General features: G+C 36.2%; 1 protein-coding gene across 1 annotated transcript; it reads right to left on the minus strand.

Annotated features, from left to right (window-relative positions):
• Positions 1–3,923: 3,923 nt before the first annotated feature.
• On the minus strand, positions 3,924–23,859 carry spata6 (spermatogenesis associated 6). Its single transcript, XM_041217640.1, has 13 exons — positions 23,555–23,859; positions 22,194–22,331; positions 21,814–21,862; positions 21,684–21,725; positions 20,603–20,727; positions 20,187–20,267; positions 13,479–13,745; positions 11,954–12,062; positions 10,793–10,833; positions 10,172–10,359; positions 7,086–7,185; positions 5,677–5,768; positions 3,924–4,563 (listed from the first exon to the last, which is right to left on the minus strand). The coding sequence occupies exons 1-13, from the start codon at positions 23,600–23,602 to the stop codon at positions 4,404–4,406; spliced, it is 1,440 nt and encodes a 479-aa protein (XP_041073574.1). The 5' UTR covers positions 23,603–23,859; the 3' UTR covers positions 3,924–4,403.
• Between the last annotated feature and the right edge of the window lie 1,649 nt (positions 23,860–25,508).

Here is a 25,508-nt window from a genome sequence, read left to right on the forward strand (position 1 = left end):
TATATACACACACATCCCTGCAGAGAGAGGTGTAGATACTGTATACACACACACACACACACATCCCTGCAGAGAGAGGTGTAGATATCCTATACACACTCATCCTTGCAGATAGAGGTGTACATACTGTATACACACACATTCCTGCAGACAGGTGTAGGTAACGCACACACAGCACATGCGTCTGCTTCAAACCTGTGTCAGCTGGACTAATGTTTTATTTGGGGTTACCTATTTAATGTTATTTGCAGTTTCTACTTGTGAGATGTACAGTATACAGTATTTTCAAACTAGCTGGAATGATCACACATCCATCTGAACACCAGAGGGCAGTATTGTCGTTTTCTTTTTCTTCAAAGTTTCCTGATCAATTCCCTTTTGGTTATCATCCTCAGTAAATATTAATGTTTTTTTGGCTAGTTTCTGTAGAACAACTCAGCCTGTAAAGAGATCACTGACTGTCTTTGATCTCTGACTAATGAAGGATTTTAATGTTTATTAATATAAATCAGATTGCCAAACCCAATTCTCAGTCAAACACTAACAAACTTTTTTAGATACTGACAATGAGTCTTATTAGGACATTAAGCAGCATGTTCCCCTTCCACTGAAAAGTACAGAAATAGATTGATGCCTGGTGTTTTAAATCAATGGACACTGGCTGGATTAAGTGGGTAAGAAACACTATTTCACAATGCAATTAACATATATATGCAATAGTGATGTCCTTTTGGTAAATTTTTATGAATGTTTAAACTCTTTGCAATGTCAGCAAAGAGTTATAATGTATAATGTTTTTAGAATAGTGTGTTTCTTAAAAGTTAATTTACCAACAACAAAACAGAACAGCTGCAGAATGTTTCTGACCAGCTGAGCTGAGGACATGCTGTGATTGAATGGGGTGGGAATACTAGGATCCAAAGTCAACAATAGGAAAGTGTTGGGTATGATAAAACTCACTAACCCACTGGGGGCTCCAGGATAAAAAAAAATAGTTAAAACCTGACAGATCTTTGGAAAGCAGTTGAGTCAATGGAACCTCTTCAGAAATGAGTGTGAATTTCCTGCTCTGAGTGCTTTATTCACAAACGGCCTCGCGAGCAGGAAGCCAGAGTTTACAGGTGTCTGAGATAATTGCCTGTGCAGCTGGAGCTCGTCACTGGAACAGTTAACCACTTAATGCTTGGCATGCTTTGATAAAGGTTTTAATGACTTGCCATATGCGCTAAATGCGTATTTAATGATAATCAAATGCGGGTTACTCTATTCCTGGCAGGGATGCTTATGTTAAACAAATACTGTTTGAAAATATGTTTAAATGGTATAAAAAGAAATAGGAAACCAGAATTATATTAAGCTAAACTCAAAGAAGTAGAATGCACTGGACTAAGGTTGGCCATGCTCTGGTTCTGGAGCCCTGGAGCCAGCTTCGGGACCTAGAGCTGGGGTCACTGGGGCACTCCAGAGCAGAGCTGGAGCCAAAGCTGAGGTTCCAGAGCAGCACTACTATTTTCTGCCTTTCCCATTTTAAAAAAATCCTTCCTGAATTATTCAGTTTAAACATTTGAATGAACAAAATTAATAAGTATATAAAATAACAATGTAAATTCAGAAGAATTTTAATAAAATATAAAATTATATAGATATAAGAGGTTGTAATGTCTATTCTGGATTCTGCGGTCATAATCGTATAGCTATTTACACTTGACTTTATTTTATAACTGCTCTTATCTGTAATGTGATATATTGTAATGTGATACTTTGTAACAACTGCAAGTTGCCCAAGATAAGAGTGTCTGCTAATAAATAAATACATTAATAATAATAATAATATAATGTGAATTGAAAGATTATTAAAATGCAATTTGAAATGTACATAGGAGGCTTGGATTGAATAAAATATAAACTTTGTGAAGATTGGTACAAAATAAAAGCAGTTCTCATGTTCTAAATGTAGTTTGTAACAGACGGACTGTTTGTTGAAAATAAAGTAAGGAATCAGCTGGATTTGAACCCAGTCCCCAAAGAGGAACAACACAGCATTTCACTGAATTATCACAGTTGCACCAAGGGTAAAGCTGGCTCCCCTGCTGTGTGAAACACATTATTACATTGTGTGCTATGGACCTGGGGATAAGTTATGGACCTGGGGATCCAGTTGAACTGGATTCAAAGCCAAACCTTATAGGTTTATAAGGTAAATTAAACAGTATTTTTGAAAATCAGGCGCTTGTGCCTCATGTTGGATGTGAACCGATTACCCTGGGAATCCGAGTCCAGTGTTCTGCCAAGCAGAGACCTGTTTAACAGTCATGTAAAATGTGAACTAGTACTTGAATTAATTCTTCGTACAGTATGTAGGGGCAGGTTGAGACCATACAACCATACACTGGATTTGCTAGCAATGATTATAAAGCATGCTTGTGACTATCTGCTTGTGACACCAATCATCAACCATAACTAGATGAAGTTTATAGCACATAGCGCTAACATACTTATTTCAGTAAATCTTAGGTATTTCTAAGCTATTAATGAAAACCAAACAAAAAATCAGATTGCACATATATCAAGGCTACACTCCAGGTTTGTCCCCACAATCTACTTCAAGAGGTCACATGACAAATGCATGAAGGAGAATGCAAAAGTTTTACACAATATCACATAAACTTCATGGTTTGACTTTCCTTCCCAGTACTGTTACCCATTTTACCTTTCCTTTATCTACAGGGACATGTTCAGTACTTGAATATCTAGCAAGAAGTGCTCAGTATATTTTGTTCATCATAAGAAAACCATTAAAAATCATAAACACATTTCCATATTGCCTCAGTCTTTTATACATGCAAATGTAAGACCTACAAAGTCATGACAATACAAAGGGTAAGCTTTGTGGAATTATTTTGTTGTCTACTTGCTATTTTGTAGGATGCTGATAAGTACTGAGTATTGCAGACTTAATGTTAAGCAAAATGTGGTGGTGGTGATAATGTGCATCTGGGTTTCTGGATATGTAAGGACTATAATGGGTGTAGGTAAAAGGTAAAACACCATGCACAATATGTTGGATCAGAGTCAATAAATTCTGTGGTCATTTTGTGATGTGGACAAAAGGGCATCTGTTAAAACCATCAGACTAATTTACCTGCTATTAACCCAGACCTCCAGAGGTGCTAATGAATTAGCCTGCAGACTGGTGTAAGAGATGACCACCTGTCCAGCCCATATCAGGGTTAATGTGCAGTTATGCAGTCACCAGGAAACCTTGATCACCATTGGCCACTGGGGAGGAATCTGTGAGTCCCACAACATATGGCACTGTGCTCACTCCACTCCCAGCAATTAGTTCTGCTTTGTTAATGAGAACCTGTAATTGGCCATGTGAAGAAAGATCATTTCAGATTTTGCAAGATGGGGAAAAAGTTAAATGATCCCAATCTGATTAAGAACAGGGGAAGGTAATGCAAACCCCACACTTCAACTCCAACTTGTGTGAGATCTATTTATAGTATCTTATTTGAGTCAGGCTTATCTTTTAATGATGTAGCCAGTTCATTTTCACAAGGTACATTTTTGTTTTAGCAAGGTCACACCTTGCCTGCCAAGCCTTATACTCTTTTTAAATTTAAAAATAATCATTATTAAAGAATTACTAAAACCACTCACCAATGAGAACTATGGTCTCTATAACACCGAGATAGAATTATTAACTTATTAAAGTTGCATTTATTTTGTGTTAACATACATACACACATATTTTGTTTGTCCCAGGCATCCACGTATATATATATATATATATATATATATATATATATATATATATATATATATATAATATATATATATATATATATATATATATATATATATATATACACACACACATATACACATTAAGTAGAATACATTGAATTCAGTTACAAAAGAAGTCAAAAGTAATTTGTTCATCTAATTATTTCTGTGTCTCTCCTGTAATAATCATATCCATTTAAAAAAAAAAAAAAAAAGAAAAACATTTATTTTGACAGTATTAAAAATGGAGTGTGATATGATAGCAACACAAATGCACATGTGGACAATTCTTTGGTAACAGGTTAATACTTAAATTAGAATACATATTGTTTTAAAAAAAGCACCCTTAAAATAACTGAGTAATAAAACACGAGTCAATGATGCTCAAAAGGAAATGGTGCACTCATTGTAAAGTCTTAGCTGCTGGGTCTCCCTGGTGGGCATAGTCAAGAGCTTATAACACATGCCAGTAACTACACCCACTTCTGATTTGAATACAAAGCCAGCCATTCAGGTACAGATCAATGTATAAATCAATTTCAAAATATTGTTGTTGAACAATTCAAGTATCCATTTAGTAGATTACTAAACACAGAATGGCCACGGAGGGCCTGTTAGGAAGTGCTTGAGGCCTTCCTGTACATGTTTCTGTATATCTTGTCCATGCTCTCCTCGAATACAGCTCTGTGCGGTTTCCCTTTGAACTCAGCAGCCCGGTTTGACCAATACTCTCCAGCATCTAAATGCACCGAGGCGTTGCCGAGGAACCCAGAGCTGAGGGGAGAGGAGAAAAAGGGACACGTTTCTTTATGGGAGTTATCACAGTGTGCACTCCCGAGTTCAGAACTGTAATAGTTTGCATTTGTAACTGTAACTAGTATGAACTGCGAATTCAAGACATGTGGAACCCCCCCAATGGTATAAACTACACGTCACTGGTGTCAGTATCTTGAAAAGGCATCAGCATCTAATAACAAAAGCCCAAGGCATAATTTCATCAACTAAGTGGCTCCCCAGATATTGCCTTCAATTGCTCATCCAAACTTTTAAATTATAAACAAAATAGGAATGCACTTTTTACTTTACTGTTTTGCTTTTTGAGCTATAACTGAGCTTAAAGACATCACTTATAACCCCTACTGCTATAAGTAGCATGGATGCATATTTAAATGACAGGAAGGCTTGTGGGCTGACCATGGTTTTATAATATCAATATCCAATGATCTTGATTCTTGAACAGGTCTGTGCTCTGAAAAAGTCAAAACATTTCATGTCTAGAAGGTCAAACTACAGAACACTAATAAAAACACCAAAGAACTAAATGTTATTGTAAAAAGTGCTTTATTATTTAAAACAGTGGCAATATTTAGAATAACTGAATAAATCCAGATTTCAGTTTGACTCATGGTGCTTCTGGTATTATAGCACCTGTAACACTGTGTGTGGCAAAAGACACATTACTAATTCACTGGAGGGAGATGCAGCACTGATATTACACCTGCAGCTGTGCCCAGATTGCCTTTTGCTGCTGCCTGAGACAGCCACACAGATCACTAATGATTCAGCTGCCAGAGAGTGAATTTACAAAGAACTTTTACTGATGCTACTTTGTGAATCATTGTATACTTGACTCTGACCCTTTGTTTAAAAGACACTGCTTTCTTTAACATAATGGCAGTACTGAAATCTCATTTCATAGAGGCAGTGGTTGGGAACAGATCAGTCACCCGACTGTGAAGTCCAACCACCAGCGAACACAGAAAACGGCTCTTCATCTATAAACATCACAGAGCCGCAAGGAGTGTGCCCATGAAGGGTTTTGTTTGTTTGTTTGTTTTTTAAGATGGCTGGTTGCTTTTAATTTGAGGCCGGATTTTAAATGTTTACCTCCTTTCCTCCTGTAGGCCGCTGTCGCACAGGGAGTCGTTACAGGAAACTGCTTTCCTCAGCAGCGTCTCGTCTCTCCCAGAATCCCCATCCTGGAAAACAATAAAAAAAAAAAAAATAATATAAAATAAATATATATATATATATATATATATATATATATATATATATATATATATATATATATATATATATAAAGAGCAAGCAAATTCTGAGGGCAAGGAGTAGGAGGGTGTGGGGAGAAAGAAGGAAAAGCAACATTGCTTTGCAAAGAGCAACCATTTAATGTTCTAGCACTTTTTTCTTGGAGGATATTTTAAACATTGAACCTCACCATTTAACACAATCGCCAAGGTGTAGAAAGAGTCAAATACACTTTCTTGGCTTTCTTTTTAGTACTTTTTTAGATATTGTATTATAAAAAGTATTAAAAAAAACTATTGATCACAGGAGAAAAAAAAAGTTTCATACTTACTCCCAGCACATTACGTGAAAAACGCAAGGCTTACAAAGTGTACTGTATAAAATGTAGAGGCTTGCTGGTTGTGCCAGTTCATAAACATCTAAGGACTAACTTGTGGATTTTTAAAACAAAATAAAACCAACATTAAGAAATTGTGTGATTAAACTGCTCAGTACTTAGTAATCAATACTGAATGTACTAAAATAAATCAAGATATAAAGGAAATTAGTAGCTTACAGAATGAATTTAGTTGCCAATAAATTAGCCTAGTTTGAACATTTAGTTAATGGCTAATTGTTTAGTAGTAGTAAACTAAACTGAAGCCTGCACTCAAAGCAAAACCCCTGTACATATTTTATACCATTTTTGGCTCCGAGTCACATCAGATATGACTATGTTAACAGGCAATGGATACACTTCAATAATATCAAAGAACTAATGAAAGCCATAGCCAGCTAAAAACTTTTTACATTCTGCAATTCTGTTTCAGTCACAATGGGCAGACTAGAGGGCCAAAGGTAACCAAATCAGTTGGTAAAACTGTAGAAATTAATGTCATATCACGAAGAACAGCTTCAAAATAAATCCTTCCTTCGCTGGCTACCCGTGACAGCTCCACACAAGTCATGATGTTTCTAAAACACTTTTGGATGGGCGTGGAGAACTGCTCCATCACTCCCTAACAGGGTGGTTTAATGCAGGCTTGTGCTCTGCTTGCCAGGATCGTACTATCATTACTCATGCTATCCCTGCTCTTTGCAAGAGCAGAGGAGTCGCCAGTAAAACTGAATTCAGAAGCTGCTTTCCAAACATTGAATATGTATTGCAATTTGTCGCAACGATCCCAGCAAGTCAAAGAAACACCGAAAATTCAGACTGAAAGTCGAACCTAATCTGTCTGAACACACATTCATACTGCATCTATTATTTTAAAATTGTGACTTACAAAGGTTAATCTCTGCCTGGTACTGTGAGTCTTTAAAATCTTTTTAATCCTCTCATGGATCTCCTCCCAATTTGTTGGAGTGGCCAGATCAGTTTGGAATCTGGAGAATACAAAAAACAAACAATAAACAGCATATAAGACCTCTATATAGTATATATTTAAGTTATGACCATGAAATACAAATCTGCCTAATTAATCCACACCCTGCATTTAGTACATGTTAAAATGAGACCTGCATGTCGAAGTAATGCACTAAATTCCACCAACATTTCCTATCCGGGGGAGTGTGCATGTCCTTAGCAACTTGTGCTCCATGTCCACTAGTCTGTGCTCCAGCATCAGGGATGCCAGCAAACACCAGATCATAGGGTTTGAACAAAGTTACATGTTACATTACTTCAGCATTTTTTGTTTGCAAAACTAAAAAAAAAAAAACTAATTCAAAAGTATTCATACCCTGACAAAGAAAAATGAAATTAATGGCATCTTTAGTAATAATAACCTCTTTTGAACAAGTAGGATATTTGTCAGTGAGCTTTTGACATGATTCTTTAGTGTTTTTTGACCATTCAACACAAAATTGTTCCAGTTTATTCAAAATCAGAGGACTTCTCTTGTGCACAGCCTTCTTAACTCATACCAAAGATACATTTCCATTGGGGTATGTAAACCTTTTCTTGGTCAAAAATTAGATTCTGTTTTAAGCCCATTTGTTTTTTAGATTTCCACAATGGCTAAATGTCACTACAGCTTTCAAAAGACTCAGGTAAAAATATATCTGACTAAACTTTGCGATCGCAAGAAAATTTGATTTGTATTTCAAACTGCTAGGATTTGTTTTTCATCCAATAGTTCTGAAACGTGCTTGGCTTCATGTACCTTCAATCTAATAAACTCGCTTTAATCTCCAAGTGTATGGCTTTAGTCGCGTTTTCAATTTATTTAAGGTGCTTCATGAATTTCTCAGATTTCGTATCAGTTTAAAATTGTCTATTGATTTTAATGTTTTCTATAAACTCAGAAAACACTGTGTTTTAGCTTCGAGTGTTCAGATCAATGGCGAGTCTGCTCAGAATTTATTAAACCACACGTTGGGTCAAACGTATTCACACCAATCTTTCTGAAACACAATCAATATGTTGTTTTTTTTGTGGTTGTTGTTCTAGTAATGAACAAACATGACAAGACATCAGATCCTGTAATTTAAAGAAAGGGGAAATACATTTTGAGTTGCGGTATGTGATCGAAATGAAGCTTGGAATTATACAACCCGTTCTATTTGTTCTTAATCCAATTTTTTTTTTTTGTCTTTTGCCAATATCTTATTATCGGAAAATTAAATGGAACATGTTAGGAGTTTTGTTGAGACACTAAGTAAATGGAAATCATTCAAACCTGAAAATGACAAATTATTTTTGCTCATATTTTGTGTCCTAGATTTTGAACACACTATTCTTTTGTGAACAAAAATCTTGGCACCTATCCTAACAGAGATCTTGGCCCCTATACATGTGAGAATGACAATATTTTATGGCCGTGTGTAAGCTTTAGATCCAATTCAGGGAAAACGTAGCAGTTATATTATTCTGTAGAGCACGAGTGAGAAGGTATGAAGGCATGTCAGTTGCATTACGAATGATGCATTTTTCAAGCTGTTTAAAGTGGCACTATCCCATAATGATCCGTTTTACATAAATAGAATTCCTTACATTCTAGCTTTTCAGCCATTCACATGTTCTGACTGCAGTACTACAGGAGTCTGTGCTCATGACATTTTTCTTAGGAACTGTGAACAAACCGACTAGTTAGTCCAAGAACTAAATTTATAGACCAGAATTCATAAAACTAATAGGCATCAGGAATTACTAGAGATTGAGGAGCGTCTTTGAATCAGACTAACTCACACTGATAGGTATTATGGAATAATTGTATACTCTGTGTGCGACACACACTACAACCTGAATCACATTAACTGTGCCATACAAACTGTGGCTTTTAAAATGGCAATAAATTGCATAATAAAACAAATGGGTGCATGAAGAGGGTTTTGCTTTGGTGTATTTTTGTTTTGTTATTGGATAGTCACCCTCCCCCACCTGGTCTCTCTATGATTGAGAGGTGTTTAAGATGAAAGGGATAAACAGCAAAACGATTGACCATAAATACTACATCTTCAAAAGGTCAGGTGACCTGAAGGGTTCAGGCTGCTGACCCACATTGATTCATTCCCTTGACCCTCTGAACCAGCCAACTGGATACCACAGATAAGTTCAACACAAACTAAGCAACTCGTCTGGGCAAGGAGGGTAATGTCCAGGGAGAAGTGCATCCATCATTATCCATTACAAAAAAAAAGACTAAACAAACCATCGACAACCTCACAATAATCAATTCGCAATCCATGGAAGTACATAAATGGCTTTAAAAATAATTACAAAAAATTATTATTCCCTTACCCATGTGTTATGTTTGTTTCCAATTCTTGTCTGGTTTCTGATCATCATAGAAATGTATTTATAAAAAGTCTTAGCTCAGCAAGGTTCATACATTCCATTTCAACTAGCCTTCGATCAGGATCCCACAAGGGCTTTTTGCATCATAATGTAACACCAACTGGATTTAAATTAATTTTTTATATATATATATATATATATATATATATATATATATATATATATATATATATATATATATATATATATATATATACATATATATATATATATATATATATATATATATATATATATATATTTTTTTTATTTTATTTTTTTAAACTACAAAGGGCACATTAATATAAACCAAATGATTTTCAAGAGTGTTCTTTGAGAATCAGTAATGCATAAGTATAATAAATTACAGCAATGCAATTCGGTTTTCCATTAAAAATAATAAAAATAACAACACAGTTGCCAGCACGGAGAGTGAACCCTTTCCGTTCTACTTTTAAGATCCTCCACTGTTTTTTAAATAATTAAAATAATAAATAGTGAAAGGACGGCTATTGATTTAACCATTAAAGCCAGTCTGAAATCGACAGCTGGAGGGGTCTGGGTACCTTATCTACTGTATTACAGCAACAGTACCTTTCTTTAAGGGAAGCGCGGTTCAGCAGAGGACTCTGGGGGCATTTCTGTGCCGACGAGGGAGCCGAGTGGACTTTTAACGGCCTGGCAGATGAAGTGTGCCTACTGGCAGGCCTGGAGATGAAGCGTTCATCAAACAAGTCTGAGGAGCGAGAGAGATCACCTGTCTCCCGAGGCTCGCGGATAACCTGCGAAAACCAATAACTCAGTGTGAGGACGGGGTCTGGGGATTGAAAAATCCCCGAAAGGAATTCATTCAGACAGCCACTCCAAGTGTCTTTCAGGAGGGGAGATATTTCAGAAACTTTTGAACTCAGTTTCCACACCTGAGCACCAGGAAAGCAATAAAAGAAACATGGATCACACTGGTGTGGAATTACAAAAAGCCAGTAGACCGAACCCTTGCTGGATATTAGGAGCTTGTTTTTTATATAACGGTACATGTTTAATCTCCAATTGATACAATATAAACTGTTAGAGTTTGATGTAATGTTATTATAGTCCACTCATGATCTGTAGGACTACTCTGAATAATTGGTTATGCAATTGAATGTATTCAGTGCTATATAAACGTTGCATCTCCCTGTTGCAGGTTTGTTGGAAAGGGAGTAAAATACTTACTCTGACAGTCTTCGGTCTGTAGCTGCCCAGGAGGGAAGGGTCTGACAAAGACAAAAGTAGAGAGAGAAATTTCAATTTACTCCCTTAGAGTGATAACATTGTTATTTTGGAGTGACAGGTTCCCTTAACATGCTGTTTCTCATAATGCAATGAAAAAGGAGATGCTTCTCTGAAGTCGTACCTACTTAGCCCAGCACTGCTCAAAACTATTGTTTACAGGAATTTTGCAATGTTTAATGTTGAAGAGCCCAAGGTCCTACTTTAACAATCGTAAAACTGCACATTAGCACATTGTATTTTAAAGAGCATGTGAACAACTCTTTACTGTTGTCTAATCCTTTTGGAAAATAAATTTGCAAGTACAATCACAACTGGTAAAGGTTTCCATCTGCACCATGAAACTGCAGTGGGCGTACTATGAAACTCGATCTCATCTTGTTCCAATATAAAACTAGGTCTACAATCCAATCTGCAACCAAACATTACACATTAAGTCCAAGTCACCTGTAGGTAAATTCCTGTTTATAAAATAATTCCCCAGCCCCCATTATATTTTCAGATTTTAGAAGTCCCCTTTTTAATGTAGATTTTATAGTTTTCCAAATTAAAAAAAAAAAAAAAACAAACGAAACCAATCAGACGAAACCCATTTATCCTGTCGTAACACACAGCAAAGTTTAAAAAGTTTCAGGTTGTACAGGGAGCAATTCTACAGTGTGGCGGAAGGTTAAAACAGACTTTACCTTATTTAAAGTGAAAATCAAGTCTGGAAAACTAAATAATCTACAGAAAACAATTGCAAGAAAGATGTTACGCTTACAAGGCGTAAGAATTTTTTTTTTTAAAAGTTACAAAAAAAAAGAAGAAATATTGGTCCAGCAACTGTGATTTTTCTTTCAAAATTATTCACTGCCCTTGACTCATACAGTCTTCAGGGAGCCCCTTTGTTTTGCCATTTAACTGTCAGGCTATGATATATAATTAAAGTCCCCCTTACTTACTGCTATTATTATAAACAAAATATAAATATAAAAAAAACAACAAAAAAAGCAGCAACATATCTGCAACAGGAACCTGTATCTTTAAAAGTTGTCTAGAATTTAAATGATGTGGATTCTCTCAGCAACTTGCAATGCTTATCTCAGGCTCACACACACACACCTTCACAAACCCTGGAGCCAGGAGAATGGTACCGCAAGCTCTGTTTGGAGGAAGGCGATTGGAAAGATAGAGCACTGTCATCCATGGAGGCCAGCTGTCTACTGGCAACCTGCAACAACAAAAACCATCACTGATCAGATTTCCACATGCTCTGTACATATTTTAATAAAATGTTTTGATAGAGCTTCTTTCAGTCTAAATATAACACCTTCTGTCAATCACAGGGCTGAAGCCACACAAAATATCGATATTATAATAGTCTTTGCTATTAAATGAAGCCAATTCTGCTTATTTTCAATATAAAATGTACATACAGGCAGAACAGCAACTGCTTGTTATATAGGTTTGAGATTTGTGCATCACTGTTTTTTAAGGAATGTATAAAACTGGCTATGTTAAAATCCATTTTTTTTTATTTTTAATGCAAATATTCTTGGATCTGTTATCATCGAAGGCAAAACGATTACTTTCTTATCTAACCAAATGAGGAGAAAATTGGCTAATTCAGTACGACCTTCTGCCCACCAAAAGTGGTGCAAATGACACTGTCTCATGAAAAGAAATCTGAGCTAAAGAAACTCCCAGCACAGACTTTCCAGTCAGCCAACTGGTCCAGTCTGAGATGCCAAATAAGAACAGAAACCTGGCTAAAGAGTTTTTTTCTACAAAACTCAGACGCTAAGCTTTGACAAAAAACCTATTTTTCACTAAGAGTTTAGTCGGCATTCAGTCTTCTCAATTTTATTACACTTCATTTGTCATGGATTCTCAGACATTCTTATTGAAACAAATTTAACAACATATTCTCTCTCTCTCTCTCTCTCGCTCTCTCTCTCTCTCTCAGAAAAGCGACTCAAAGAGCATTTCACAACAAGAGGAAATATTCTTTAATAAAAGATTGCTCCCCTGCTAGTTTCGATTCCTATCATGTCCTTGTAATGCTGATGTCACAGCAGAATCCAATTTATACACCTATTATACCCCAGCTGAAACTTAGGAAAAGACAGAAAGGACTCTGAGGAATAGTACTCTGCATTCACAAAACGCTTCGATCTGTCACAATTTACAGGGCTGCCAAAAAAAAGGGGTTATGTATATTTAACTGAAGCTTGGCTTAAATCTATAGACTTGAAAAATAATTATCACCTCGTCAAAAGGACCGCTATTTATTCTTAGTAGTAAAAGAATGTAATAGCCTTTTAGATTCCTCATTCAAAAAATATATGTGCCGATCGTGTCTGTCTGTCACACTCTACATGGTTACCATGGTAACGGCCTTGATTGTGCATTAATCTCCTTTTATTATACACTCCTAGCCTCTTATAATACATTTCGGATTGCATTTAGCTTTAATCTGATAAGCTATTGGTTTTGAACCTGTACATTCACTCTTTCACACTCTTACCTCTCCGCCAGTTTAATAGTTATGGACAAAATAAAACAAAAAAGTAAAACATATGGATTTGTTTTAAGTAATGCTTAGATATTCGGTTTGGTTTTGTCTTTGACTTTAATGATGACCTACATGCCGCACGACAAAGGGAGGGGGGCTGTCTGTGTCCTTCTTGAACTTGTACGGCCCCAGACCGAAGTGAGCCAGCCTCTGTCCTGCCTCTTCTGATAGCTCGCACATGCGCCTCCTAGTGTACGGAGAGGGTGATCGCGACTGGGATGACACCGTTGGCTTTTCGTAGCTTCTGGATAGTTGGTTCTGTTGGACTACAGTGAGCGAACCAGAACTTTTCTTAGATTTTCTCCCAGAGCGGGGCTTTACTGCCATTGAGTGCTGCACCTGAAAGAGGAATACAGCAGAGATCGATACAACATCATGCAAACCTTGTTTACACTCCACAAGAGCCACAGGAAAATCTCACTTTAATCCACCTTGGTACAAAGCAGAGCTGTGGAAATACTTGTATTAATTATAGAGTTCATTTCACAACATGAAATCTTGCCTTTCCCTTGCCTTTACAACTGATTACCAATCAATACACTGAGTGATTAAAAACACAGGGTGCTGAAATTTTTATTGTACCAAAGCCGTAAATTGACAGTATGTCGCAAAACTAGCAAATGCAACAGATTAGTCACGCACATGAGAGCTTTCCGTTAGACCGAAATTAATAAATACCTTTATTTTTACCGTTACCCACCACACATTCCTGAATATAAATTTGTTTTCCCCTTTTGAATCATCAGAAATGTCATTATGGACTTCATCATGAAGGGAATTGAATCATTCAATATCAGATATACAGAAATGAAAGGGAGCAGATTTGACCTCATTGGGCATTTTAAGGCTCATGAAAGGTCTTCTGAATAAATACATGAATTTGAATATGCAAACACCAGGCTGTTTTTTAAATACCAACAGATTAGGTCTAGCGAAGTTCAAGCCCTGTTTCACAGTATGAATAAATAAGTAACAAGCAACTACCATCAGGTATGGAAAACAAAGCCATGGGAAATAAATATCAAATAGAAATTATTTTGAAAGATAATACACAAATATGCTCCTCTTACTGTGAGGGAGACTCTTTCAGAGACTACAGGTCAGCTAAAAATGTGAGAAAGTCTCTAATGTATGCTAATTTCATATGATCCTCTAGCCCTACATTGTAAAAACAGTACGCAAGTGTGCAACTAATTAGCAGCAACTGTAAGAAAGCAGAAAGATCTCAATTACTTCACATCACAAGGTGTATGATAATGTGTGCCTGTGCAGCATGGTGGCTGCACACACCAACACATCCATCAAGTAGCTGTCTGTATCATTTAACTCTGGGTTATTTTTATCAGTATACAGACGCAAAGGCATTCCGGATAATTACTAAGTTTTATTTTTTTAATCGCGGAAAAGATGTGTTTCTCTTTACATATTTGCATGCCAGCCCCACTAGAAAAAACTACAGACTCAAATGCACGCTCAGAGGCAGACATGTGGATTGTAAATAACCTTGCTTATTTATCACGATGCAGTGTCCATGTCTAAAGCAGTTTTATTGCTAACAACGTACCTGTAGAATGTTTGGTGAAAAATGTGTGTAAATAACTTGTTCCTTAGGTATCTGCTTTATTTTTTCTACCTCACTAGGAAAGTGTATTATGCACTGCTTAGTACGAAATGTGAAATACTGCATAATGACAAATTGAATTTTTGTGCCCAGTTATGTTATGTCACTCTTTGACCCCTGAAATATATAAATCTAATATACCAGTATATGTGTTTTCTGCCCCTGCCCATTGTCTAAAGATGTATCATTCAGTTGATTTCAGGAGGTTTACATTTTTTCTATGTCTGTTAGAACAGGTCAAGTTGACAAAAAATGATCTGTGTTATCCATGAAGGACATCTTCAAAGCTCTACTTAAAGTTATCCCGTTTTTCCCATTGAATCAATGTTTGCCTCCTCTAGTTTGAGTGGAGTGCTATGAAAAAGACCTGTAGACAAGCATCAAATTATTATTTTCCATGAATGATGCACTGCCAAATATCAAAATGAATGATGCATTGTCAAATATCAAAATCTCATTTTTCAAGCCAGCCATGGGCCAAAAAAATACCTTATCCTTCACAATCCATGAATCCTTCACTGGGGAGGATTCTGAAATAAAAAGGGATAAAAGGACAAAGACACATATCCAAACCAAAATGCACATCACACGTAAAACACATTTTATCCTGCTTTTTCTACACTAACCCAGTAGCCAATGCTAAAAGACTTTTTTTTTTTAAAACGTTGGTTTGCTAGTGCTTAATAATAGTTCTTAATGGATTACTAATAACATCTGAAATATATAAATAGACAGGATAATGTAACTAACTTGGTCTTTTTTTGTTTTGTTTTTATGAATTACATACACCTGGAAGCTCCCTGCAGTCCTCTGAATAAACGGAAAGGCACAAGACCTTTTAAGCGGTATTTCAGCCTATATTTGCCAATTTTTACTACACCTGGATAACCACTAAGCAAGCGGCAATATGGAAACTATCCCAATAAAGAGAGCACAAGATGAACCAATCAAAACACTGAACCATGTCTCAGTTAACAGCCTGCTCTTCTTCAAAATGGTTCTATGGAACTTTAATTAGTCTATCTTAAATGTATCCAAAACCGCACAAATGACTGATGTTTACTAGGAACAATGTCATTCTAGAGAACACACTTCGATGCAGATTTTCAACACCATATCAACAGTGTTTCTTACCGGACTGGACTGGTATGTTACTATTCTTAGTTTTACAATATCTTCATTAAAGTAATTATTGAATTTCAATTAGCTAAAAGCAGAAAAAAAACCTAATTGGCTCCATTTAGGTTGATTAGATTGCAATCAGTCAGCTATGTAATAGCTTAATTTTGACTGCAGATCCAGGAAAAAACTGCTCAAAGCAGCACACACACTGAATTACAGTTTGGGGATTGATTAGTGCCTGTAATTATGTTAAAAAGATCACACGACCACTTATTGATTAGAAAAGTCATAATCTAAAGTAAAAACGTCACTCTACTAATTTCCATCAGTTCAGGTTTATATAATACAGGTTTAAAAAAAAACTTAAAAATATTTACTATAATGCTGTGCATTCCATCTTTTTAATCACGCTGCAGTACTTAATACTAGAGCCTCGCAGAATTCATTTGAAATGGCTTAACTACTGTTATCATTTTTTCAGTTACTACACACTACTAATTATCTAGTCCCATAAGGCAATGTTTATTTGCCCCTCATGTAAACTGCATTCAGGTAGGTCTAAGCCAGAAGGTTCTTAAGAGAAAAGTTGCAGCCATTATGGCTGATTTACAGGCCATCATTTTTTTATTTTTTTACTCCCCTCTGTACAACCCCCAGTCTTGAAATTTCCCTCTTTAGAAAATGACTGCAACAATGCTAAACAGTTCTAACATCATTTTGTGTTGCAATAACTTTCTTCCTGCAGGCAATGCAAAAATAAATAAATAAAAATAGAATAAAATAAAAAAAACATGCACAATATTAATTGCCCCGAAGGCCGGTTTCAGCAGAATATAATAACATTACATGACTATAAAAATAAAGAATTTAAATGCTAATTGGAGCATCCCAGAATATGAAATCGTTTTGAAAGGTGAGATAAATAAATCCTGATACAGGTTGCTATTTCATGTAGAGATTTAACACAATTAACTTTAAGTAGTTTTCCTTGTTGTTAACACAAAAAGAATACTGCGATCTGTGATGAGGTTTCCTATGCTTGTTGGCGTCTATAATCTACGATAAAGGGGTTTGCCCTTGAAGACAGAAAATTAAAACCACAGACAGCTAAAGACGAAAATGAGCCCAGATCAAATATATGCAAATGAAAGGTAGAGATGTTTTTAATCTGATGGAATGTCTTGTAAAGCAACAGCTTTTCTATGAAACTAAAAAAAAATTGAAGCTGCTTGCAATACATGCAAGAGATCAGCACCTGGTGCTAGACACCTCGTTATATCACCCCTTGCTATAATGTGGATTCGGATATATTGTGGTCACCATCTTTACTGTCTACCTGTGCATGCCTTACCTCCAATATAAATAGGCACTTAGAATTACTGTTAGTTTTATTTCGTACTGCACATCACAAACAGCAATATACAATACAATTAAAAACAAAACATTAATATCGATCATACACACATGTATTGCACAGTAACACAAAGCAAATTAAACACGTACTTGCTGAAGGTGTTTTTATTTCAGATAACGAGGTGTTCACGTGTGGCAGCAATGCACTAGCAAAAGTCACAAGGCAGTGACGTCAGCTCCCTAGCAAGAAGCCTCCTATGTTGTTGTTGGGAATGGACTCTTTCAATGCAGCGGGTTTGTGCATTTAAGAAAGGAGAGGAAGACTCATGAAATTAATTGGAGACTGAAATGAATGAGAAGCAATTCCAACCTAGGATTCGAAATACATTGACAAAAATAAGAATGTGGGAATAGACAAGTTCATTTTTGCAAGCATGCCTATGTTAGTTCCATTGAAGGTAAAACAACTGCCACCTTTGCAGAAAACCTACAAAGGAATAATACCTTAGAAACACAATAATATTTCCTAAACTATAATAAAAATTAATAAACAACTATATTTTTATAGTTTTACTACATGAAATATCATGAAATATGAATTTATGAACAAAGAAAGCCCCCCTCCTCCCCGTAATAGCTTGTCTTTCAAAGAGCTCAGATATACATGGGTGAAAGTGACCAATGATCATTTTGAATAAAACTCCTGGGTCAAAACCAATATTTTGGCTGGGGGTCTGGGGGCCACCTAGTCCCCCCAAAGCTCTGGGGTTGTACATGTTTTCAGGTGCATTCTTAGCCATTCTGGATCACTTTCAGAAACAAATGTGAACTTAACTTTGTAGAAAAAGTAATTCAGAAATTACTTCTTACAACTTGTCATTTTGTTAGATGTATCAACTTGATACTTAACAAGCTAGTTTTTAAATGTTACTCAAACCTCGTACATGTATGCCTGTTTCACGTATTAATTTTATAAAAACCTCAGCTGCAAATAATATACAATCTCTGCTTAAAATTAAAATAAATACAAATATAGCTTTTGCATTAATAGTTTAACTGTACAATAACAAAAATCTAAATTATACTCACTTTGAGTATAGATAAGCTCTGGACCAGTACATTTTCTTCGGTTTTGGTACCTATAGGTGAATGTTTCATTCTAAAAGCAGTACAAGAATTTGGTGTTTTAATCGATGTCAGAAGCAATAGACCAAGAATGTTGTGTCTCAGTTATAGACGCCTTACATTGTTAAAACGAAAGAACTAACTGCTGAGTGTAGAGAGGCACATTTACTATTAATATTTTTATTTTACAATTAAGAAGCTCTAAGAAACCAAGCAAACCTTGCTGGTGTGAAGGTACAGTTCTAGTAATTGCAAGCCGACACAATTGGGCAGGTGTTTCAGCATAAAATGTTCAACATGCACTTACATGCACGCATTAACTACAAATACATGCAAGCAGCAAAACATGGCAAAACCAGAACCAAGAAGGGCTGCAACTATTGTCATTTTTCAGACTCAAATAAGCTTACTTGATGTCTAAAACGATGCAAAGCAAATTCTTACTTGGTTTGATTGGATTTTTTGATTGCATGTATATCCCCTGAACCTGGATTTTTTTTTTGACACTTTTACAAGAATCATAGGAATAGACCTGGGAAAGGCCATTTGGATAGAATTCCATCTACAGACGGAAAACTTTCACCCATGATATATCAATTCATTCCAAATAGGCAGCTATAGGTGCACAGTTCACATTGCAATTGGAGATTCTGCTATGGAAGAGCCCTGAACTGACACACTAGTAATGAGCTTGCTGTCTCTTTGACTTCTCTAACTAAACACTCAATATCCAACATATCTACCAAATCCCAAGACAGCCCTTTAGAGAGCATCAGTGGAAATCACAGGATATCAAACTCCCAGACTCGGGCGATCAATCACTCACGCACCTAGACAGACCCCAAGACAGACTCAAACTCCCCTTTAGAAAGGGGATGGGAACTGCAGCTGGATGAATATGATGATTATAATAATTCATGAGGAGTTTTTGGTGCAAGCCACAGAACAGACAATTATCTTGTTTTGCTGGTTCATCTACCACTCTTGCCTAACAACATATGCATTATCTAGAGAAATGGAGTGATGTTAGTAGTCTTGTAATTTATTCTTCACCAAAAATCTATGAAGGAATTTTCTGAATTATTAATAATTGATTAGCTTTCTATTCCAGTTTTATCCTAATGATTGGAAAGTAAATTGAACATGATAAAAACCTTTTAGTCAAATGATTGACTCTGTGTTTTAGAGCTAATTCAATAAAATACTGGCATTACAATTTTATGAATAGCTCTATAAATAATGTTCTATAAAACATTGTGCCTGTAAAATAAGGGCACAAAGCTTTAAGAAGCGTGTCCATACAGACCTGGTCATTCCTGGAAATTGAATCTAGTTCCAGCGACATTAACTTTAACACACAAACAATCAGATAATATTCAATGGCAATACAGTAATTGTTTTCTGAAAAAAATGTCTGATGCTGACATTTAACAATCCACAAACTTAAAAGGGCACACATTTCTTCGTAAGTATATAAGATCTCCTAGGGATCATCTTAAATGTCTGATAATAACACACAGCAACAAAACGCAGTAGATATTACTACTGAAACCACAAACCTGTGAGAGGGCTTCATCCTTGTTTAAAGCACATTCCTTTATTACAGAACTTGTAGAAAATTCCACTTTGGGAGCAATTCCCTGCAAGAGACAGCAGACACAAATTTGGGTTAAAAATAAAACAAGATAACGGTAAATAGTTTATTCTTTAGTCCTGCTCTCTCTGAACAACAAATAACTTGAGAAAGGGTGTTGATTTCCTATTTCACTGCAGAGGGCTTGCTCATGATTAATTACACACCTAACAGGATCTATTCAGTTAATCTGGGAAAGTGGCAGATCTAAATACCCCCATTGGGGCAGTACTGGATGCATTTATTTTTTTATGAATCCAGTACTGCAGTCTTTTGTCTTAATTTAAACATGTCATTTTTTTTTTTTTCAATATATTGATGGTTAGCAGGAAACGTGCTTACTGGGAAGGAGTCGGATCTTCTCATCAGCACATCCCGATCACTGCCGGGGTAGCTGGAGGTCAGCCTGGGACCAGGATACAGGAACTCCCGGGTGCTTTCCACAAACGTAGCTAAAGTTTCACCAACTTTAGTGACACAAGCAAACACAAATAAAAACACAATTAATTTCAGACACACAACCGCAAAAAGAAATTAAACATATTTAAAATCTCAATATTCTAATCTTGTACTTATCTTAGAAAACAAAGTTAGCAAAAATGAGCTGAAGAAACCATAGCCAATACACTATGTTAAGCACACAGTAGGGAACTCAAGTGGAGACAGACTTAGCCTTTTTTTTTGTTTTGTTTTACACATACAGTGAGTTATAGGATTGCTTACCAAGTCATGCTGTTGATTGTGAATCAGTGGGATCTTTTAAGATCTGACTAGACAAATGTCTTGTGCACTACAAAGTACTTTGAAGAATATGTACTGCTGAGATGTTATCTGTTGCCATGGTAATTCTAACTGTTGGAATTTGATTATTTTCTTGTATGTATTCCTTTGCCTCTTCCAGAGCTAATTTGCTCAATTGGCTTTTAGTTTGGAAGAGCAGAAAACCAGAGGACTTCAATTCAATGTGATCTGGTTAGTTGCCATGGTGCTGGCAACAAACTCTCATATCGCCAACCACAGTAATGCCAAGGCTTATAGAATGGGGAGTTTATGTGACCAAAATCCAGCAACAACCACTCATTCGCAATCACAGTGCAGAACAATTAATACAAAGTGAAAAGAAGTGTCTGAGAATAACCTTGAGGCACGCATATGTAAAACAACAAATTATCCTGAATTGTATCATGTATCAATTAATTGGACAGGCATTGAAAAAGACGTAAAGTTTCTTTACATGAAATGGCACTTCTACATCGCATCTTTCAATGAATGACCTTTCTCTTTTTCTATTCCACGAAATATATTTACTCCTATGGGCAAATCACTACTCCCCCATCCATAGCAAATGTATTACACAGGCAATTTCTTTATACAGCTGTCCCCTTTTGTTGGCCAGATACTTATTACACAAATGCTGCCGTACCTGGTGGAACAAGCTGGATCAGTTCAAATGTTGTTGTATCAACTAGAGAAAACGAAGAACAAACATATTAATATTCTAAAAGCATCAGATGGCAGTAATTTAAATCTAAATAAACACGTAGATCTCGTACGTTCCAGGAGCTCAGCAACATGCCCTGGGTCTACTGCATCCCCAAAGATCTGTATATGGAAAACAAAGGGTCACATTACAAGAAATATACAGTACAAGGACTGGGGTAATTTACTAAAAGTGTGGTAACAGCTGGTTTCCCAGTGTCAGGGCAGGATTAACTACAGCCGCTATCCCTAGCTACATTTAAACAAAGGAACATGATTCTAGAATGTATGAACACCTCCACCATATAAACATGCAATAATCCTTGACTTAAAAACACATGGACTGTCTGGCCACTTTATTAGAGCCTGTCAGGGAATAAAATGAATCTCGTCTGTTTGTGGATCAGACACACTTCAAAACAACCCTGGTACTGTCCGCTGTGTTGGCCCTTACCTTTTCAAATGTCATTTTCTCATGGAATACAATGGGGAAGACTGGTCGGTGGCACTTGCTCTTGTGGTATTTTCCCAGAATACAGACACTGAGGTAGACATCTTCCTTGTCATGCAGGACCACTCCTGGGCAGGTTATCTATATGATAAATGTACGAACAGACAGCCACACCCTCAGCAGAGCGGTTTTCTTATTAAAACCTTTTAATTAGCATATAAACTTAGCTTTTCTACAAATTTAAAGTATCTGGGAAACCAAGATCACTATAGACAGATGTAATAGTGGCGATTTTAGTAAAGGTTTCTAACTCTGTATGTACTTAATCTAGAAATGTCTTCTGTATTACACTGTATTTGAATCCAAATGAATATGCTCAGTGGCATACCAATTGTACGTACTTTCAAATCTGCTCTAGAATCAGTAATTGTTGTACTTATTTTACACAGAAAAGTAAACATTTGTGTTGATCTATAACTGTAATAATCATCCTGTAGACTTTTTATTACTGTGTGTAAAATTAAATCACTGTTTTATATAGTAACCAATACTGTATTTTAATTGCAGTACTTGGGTACCATAGGGTGACAATATGATACTGCATTGGCAATATGGGAGATATTAGCCTGGTGTAAAATAAAGTTTTGTCGTAGATATTATGTCTAAGCCCCATGCTTTGCTAGCCGTGTAATTGTATTTGCATTACGCATTGCACATTTAAAAACAGTTTCCTTTTGCAGGTTTGTCATTTTTCAATAAATCCTAACCGTACAGTACTAGTTTTATTTTATGTTAATTAAAGTCAAATCCATTCTCCTGGCTTTTTGAAAATAAACACACGCTCACTCGGACACACCCAAAGCGCTGAAACTATTTTATTTGTATTGGTTTATGTATTGCAAAGTCCTGCCTCTCTTAGTCAGATATTGGTTGCATTCAAAGCCACACCCAGTACACTCAGAAGCAGAAGCACTCTGATTTATCCTGTTAGTGCATTCAAGCGTCAGTCAAAACAATTGTAAACGGAACTTTTGCATGTATTGTATTTAGGACAGATTTACAACAAACGGCCCAGCCCATCGCTATCAGGTTGTGTAAGAATGTATCTAAAGAACGTTAGAAATAATATCCTACATTGTTAATTTAAAGTTTGTCTTATTTGTTTATTTATTTTTCCAAACAAACTTTTATTTGTCAATTATATCGGTATGGCCTAGTGATGTTTGAATGGATGGATTTAATGTACTTAACTCCAAAATTCAAAATGTCTGAAAACAAAAAGCAGACACTGCATTCATATTTTGTGCATCCAGATTAAACACACACACGCACGCACGCAATGCAACGAACAAACGTCTACTTACAGTTTGAATATCCAGCTCCACGGTACATTTAAGAACTTTCTGTGGCATTTTCGTGTTGCAGTTCCTGTCTTCGGAGGGTACAGTACGCAAAGCCTGGCAAGCTCAGACCCGGCCCACGTCCCAAGTCGTTGTCATAGTTACCGTCCTGTTTCACGGGACGCTTGCGTTGCTGTCAAACAGGAAATGATGCCACACGAAGTGCATGTGACTAACTGAGAAATAATTAAAGCTGTTGTAGATAAACACGGTTTTCGGTTTTATTATTAACCCTTTTTATACTGAACGTTTACTCACAGTTCTTCTGTCAAATATTCCGAGTTTGACCAGTGACCAGCAATGGTTTATTCTGGTCAAAGCTGATATAGTAGTTTGCTGGGTTTGTAACTAGTTACAGGTTCAAGAGGTTTGTTATGCTGGTGCTTTATTTACTGTAAAAATCGAAATCGCGTGTTGACTACACACTTCTTAAATGCTATAAACCTTTGTCTTGTTGCATCCTGTTTTTCAAGAAACCTGTTTAGACATCTCTAAATGTGAATTCTGCAGTGTCATTAACATAGGGTTTCTGGGGACATTCCCCGGATGAGGTACTGTGTCCCCGGTCAAACACGTCCCCGAAAGAGTCCCCGGTTAACAAAAATCGTCCCCAAATACCCTTCGTTTTATTTTCTAGTGTTGGTTAATATGTCGGATGTGTTAGGGAGAAATATCCACACCGTTTCTATTATTATTATTATTATTATTATTATTTAAGCTAATAATTAATTAAGTAATTATTAGCTAAAGGAACACTGTAGTGTAGCCTCCAGGACCAGGGTTGTGTCTTTACATTATCAATGGCTAAAGATCTGGAACACCTGTGAATCCTTGACTAATTAAGCTAATAATTTGGTGCAATTAAGTAACTGTGAGCTCGGTTGAAAGGAAATACTGAACCCTCTGAAAACCTGGATGCAACACTGCACAGTTGATTTAGATTGTTTTAAACAGCAAAATCAGAAGAGTTTAAATATAAGATAATAGAATAGTAACATCTCTGTAAAAAGAAAAAACTAAATCTTCGATACATATTTCAAGTATGCCTCTTTAGCAGTAAAGCAACCCCCCCTATTAAGCGTACATTTTGTTGGGCCCTTTGCTGCCATTATTAGCAAGGTTTCACAGCAGTTATGAAGGTGAATTTAAACTCTTTGTGCAGTAGTTTCTAAACATGCATACATTAGCAGACTTTCCACTTTGGGGCGACAAACTAATGAGTCAAATTTACAGCATCGCTTTGCTGTGGATCCCCAGAAATAAGTCATCTATGCAGTACAGAGACATTGTTATGAGGCCTAGAAGAGGTTGGCAATTGCATCCCCATAAGATAAATAATTGTGTAGCTTGTTTATGTGCATAAAAAATTTAAAGCATTAATTTCTTATTAATTTTACTTTCTTTTTTTTTTCACTTTTGGGGGGGGTAGGCTGTTTCAGCGATAATATTTTCTAATCACTTAATTACATTCCCCAATTGCTACAAGTTATTCATTGTAATGTAGATTCATTTATGTAACGTGTGCATGAAATTAATTGGCGTGTAAATTGCCACACGTGCTTCTGCAAATAGATGAAGTCTACTAATAAACAAGATCTCTTTCTGACCATTGGGATACCAATATAAGTCCAGTATATTACCTTGAAGAAAGCCCAGTAAAATCACAAGCACACCACCACACATTACCAGTGATGGAAAACCTGATGAATTTGAATATACAGAGATACATGTTTGTTATGTCTGAAAGGGAACACAGGCAGCCTCACTGGTACAAATATCTTTCAGATCATCCTTTAGTGTTAAGCACAGACCTGCTCAGGCATGCCCTGAAGCAGACTGACTTTGCTGTGGTTCAAGCAGGGCATCTTTAGTGCTGGAACAATGCTGGGCTGAGGACATTTGAAGATTGACATCCATC

The sequence above is a fragment of the Polyodon spathula genome, chromosome 18 (assembly GCF_017654505.1).
Source record: "Polyodon spathula isolate WHYD16114869_AA chromosome 18, ASM1765450v1, whole genome shotgun sequence".
NCBI classification, from domain to species: Eukaryota; Metazoa; Chordata; class Actinopteri; order Acipenseriformes; family Polyodontidae; genus Polyodon; species Polyodon spathula.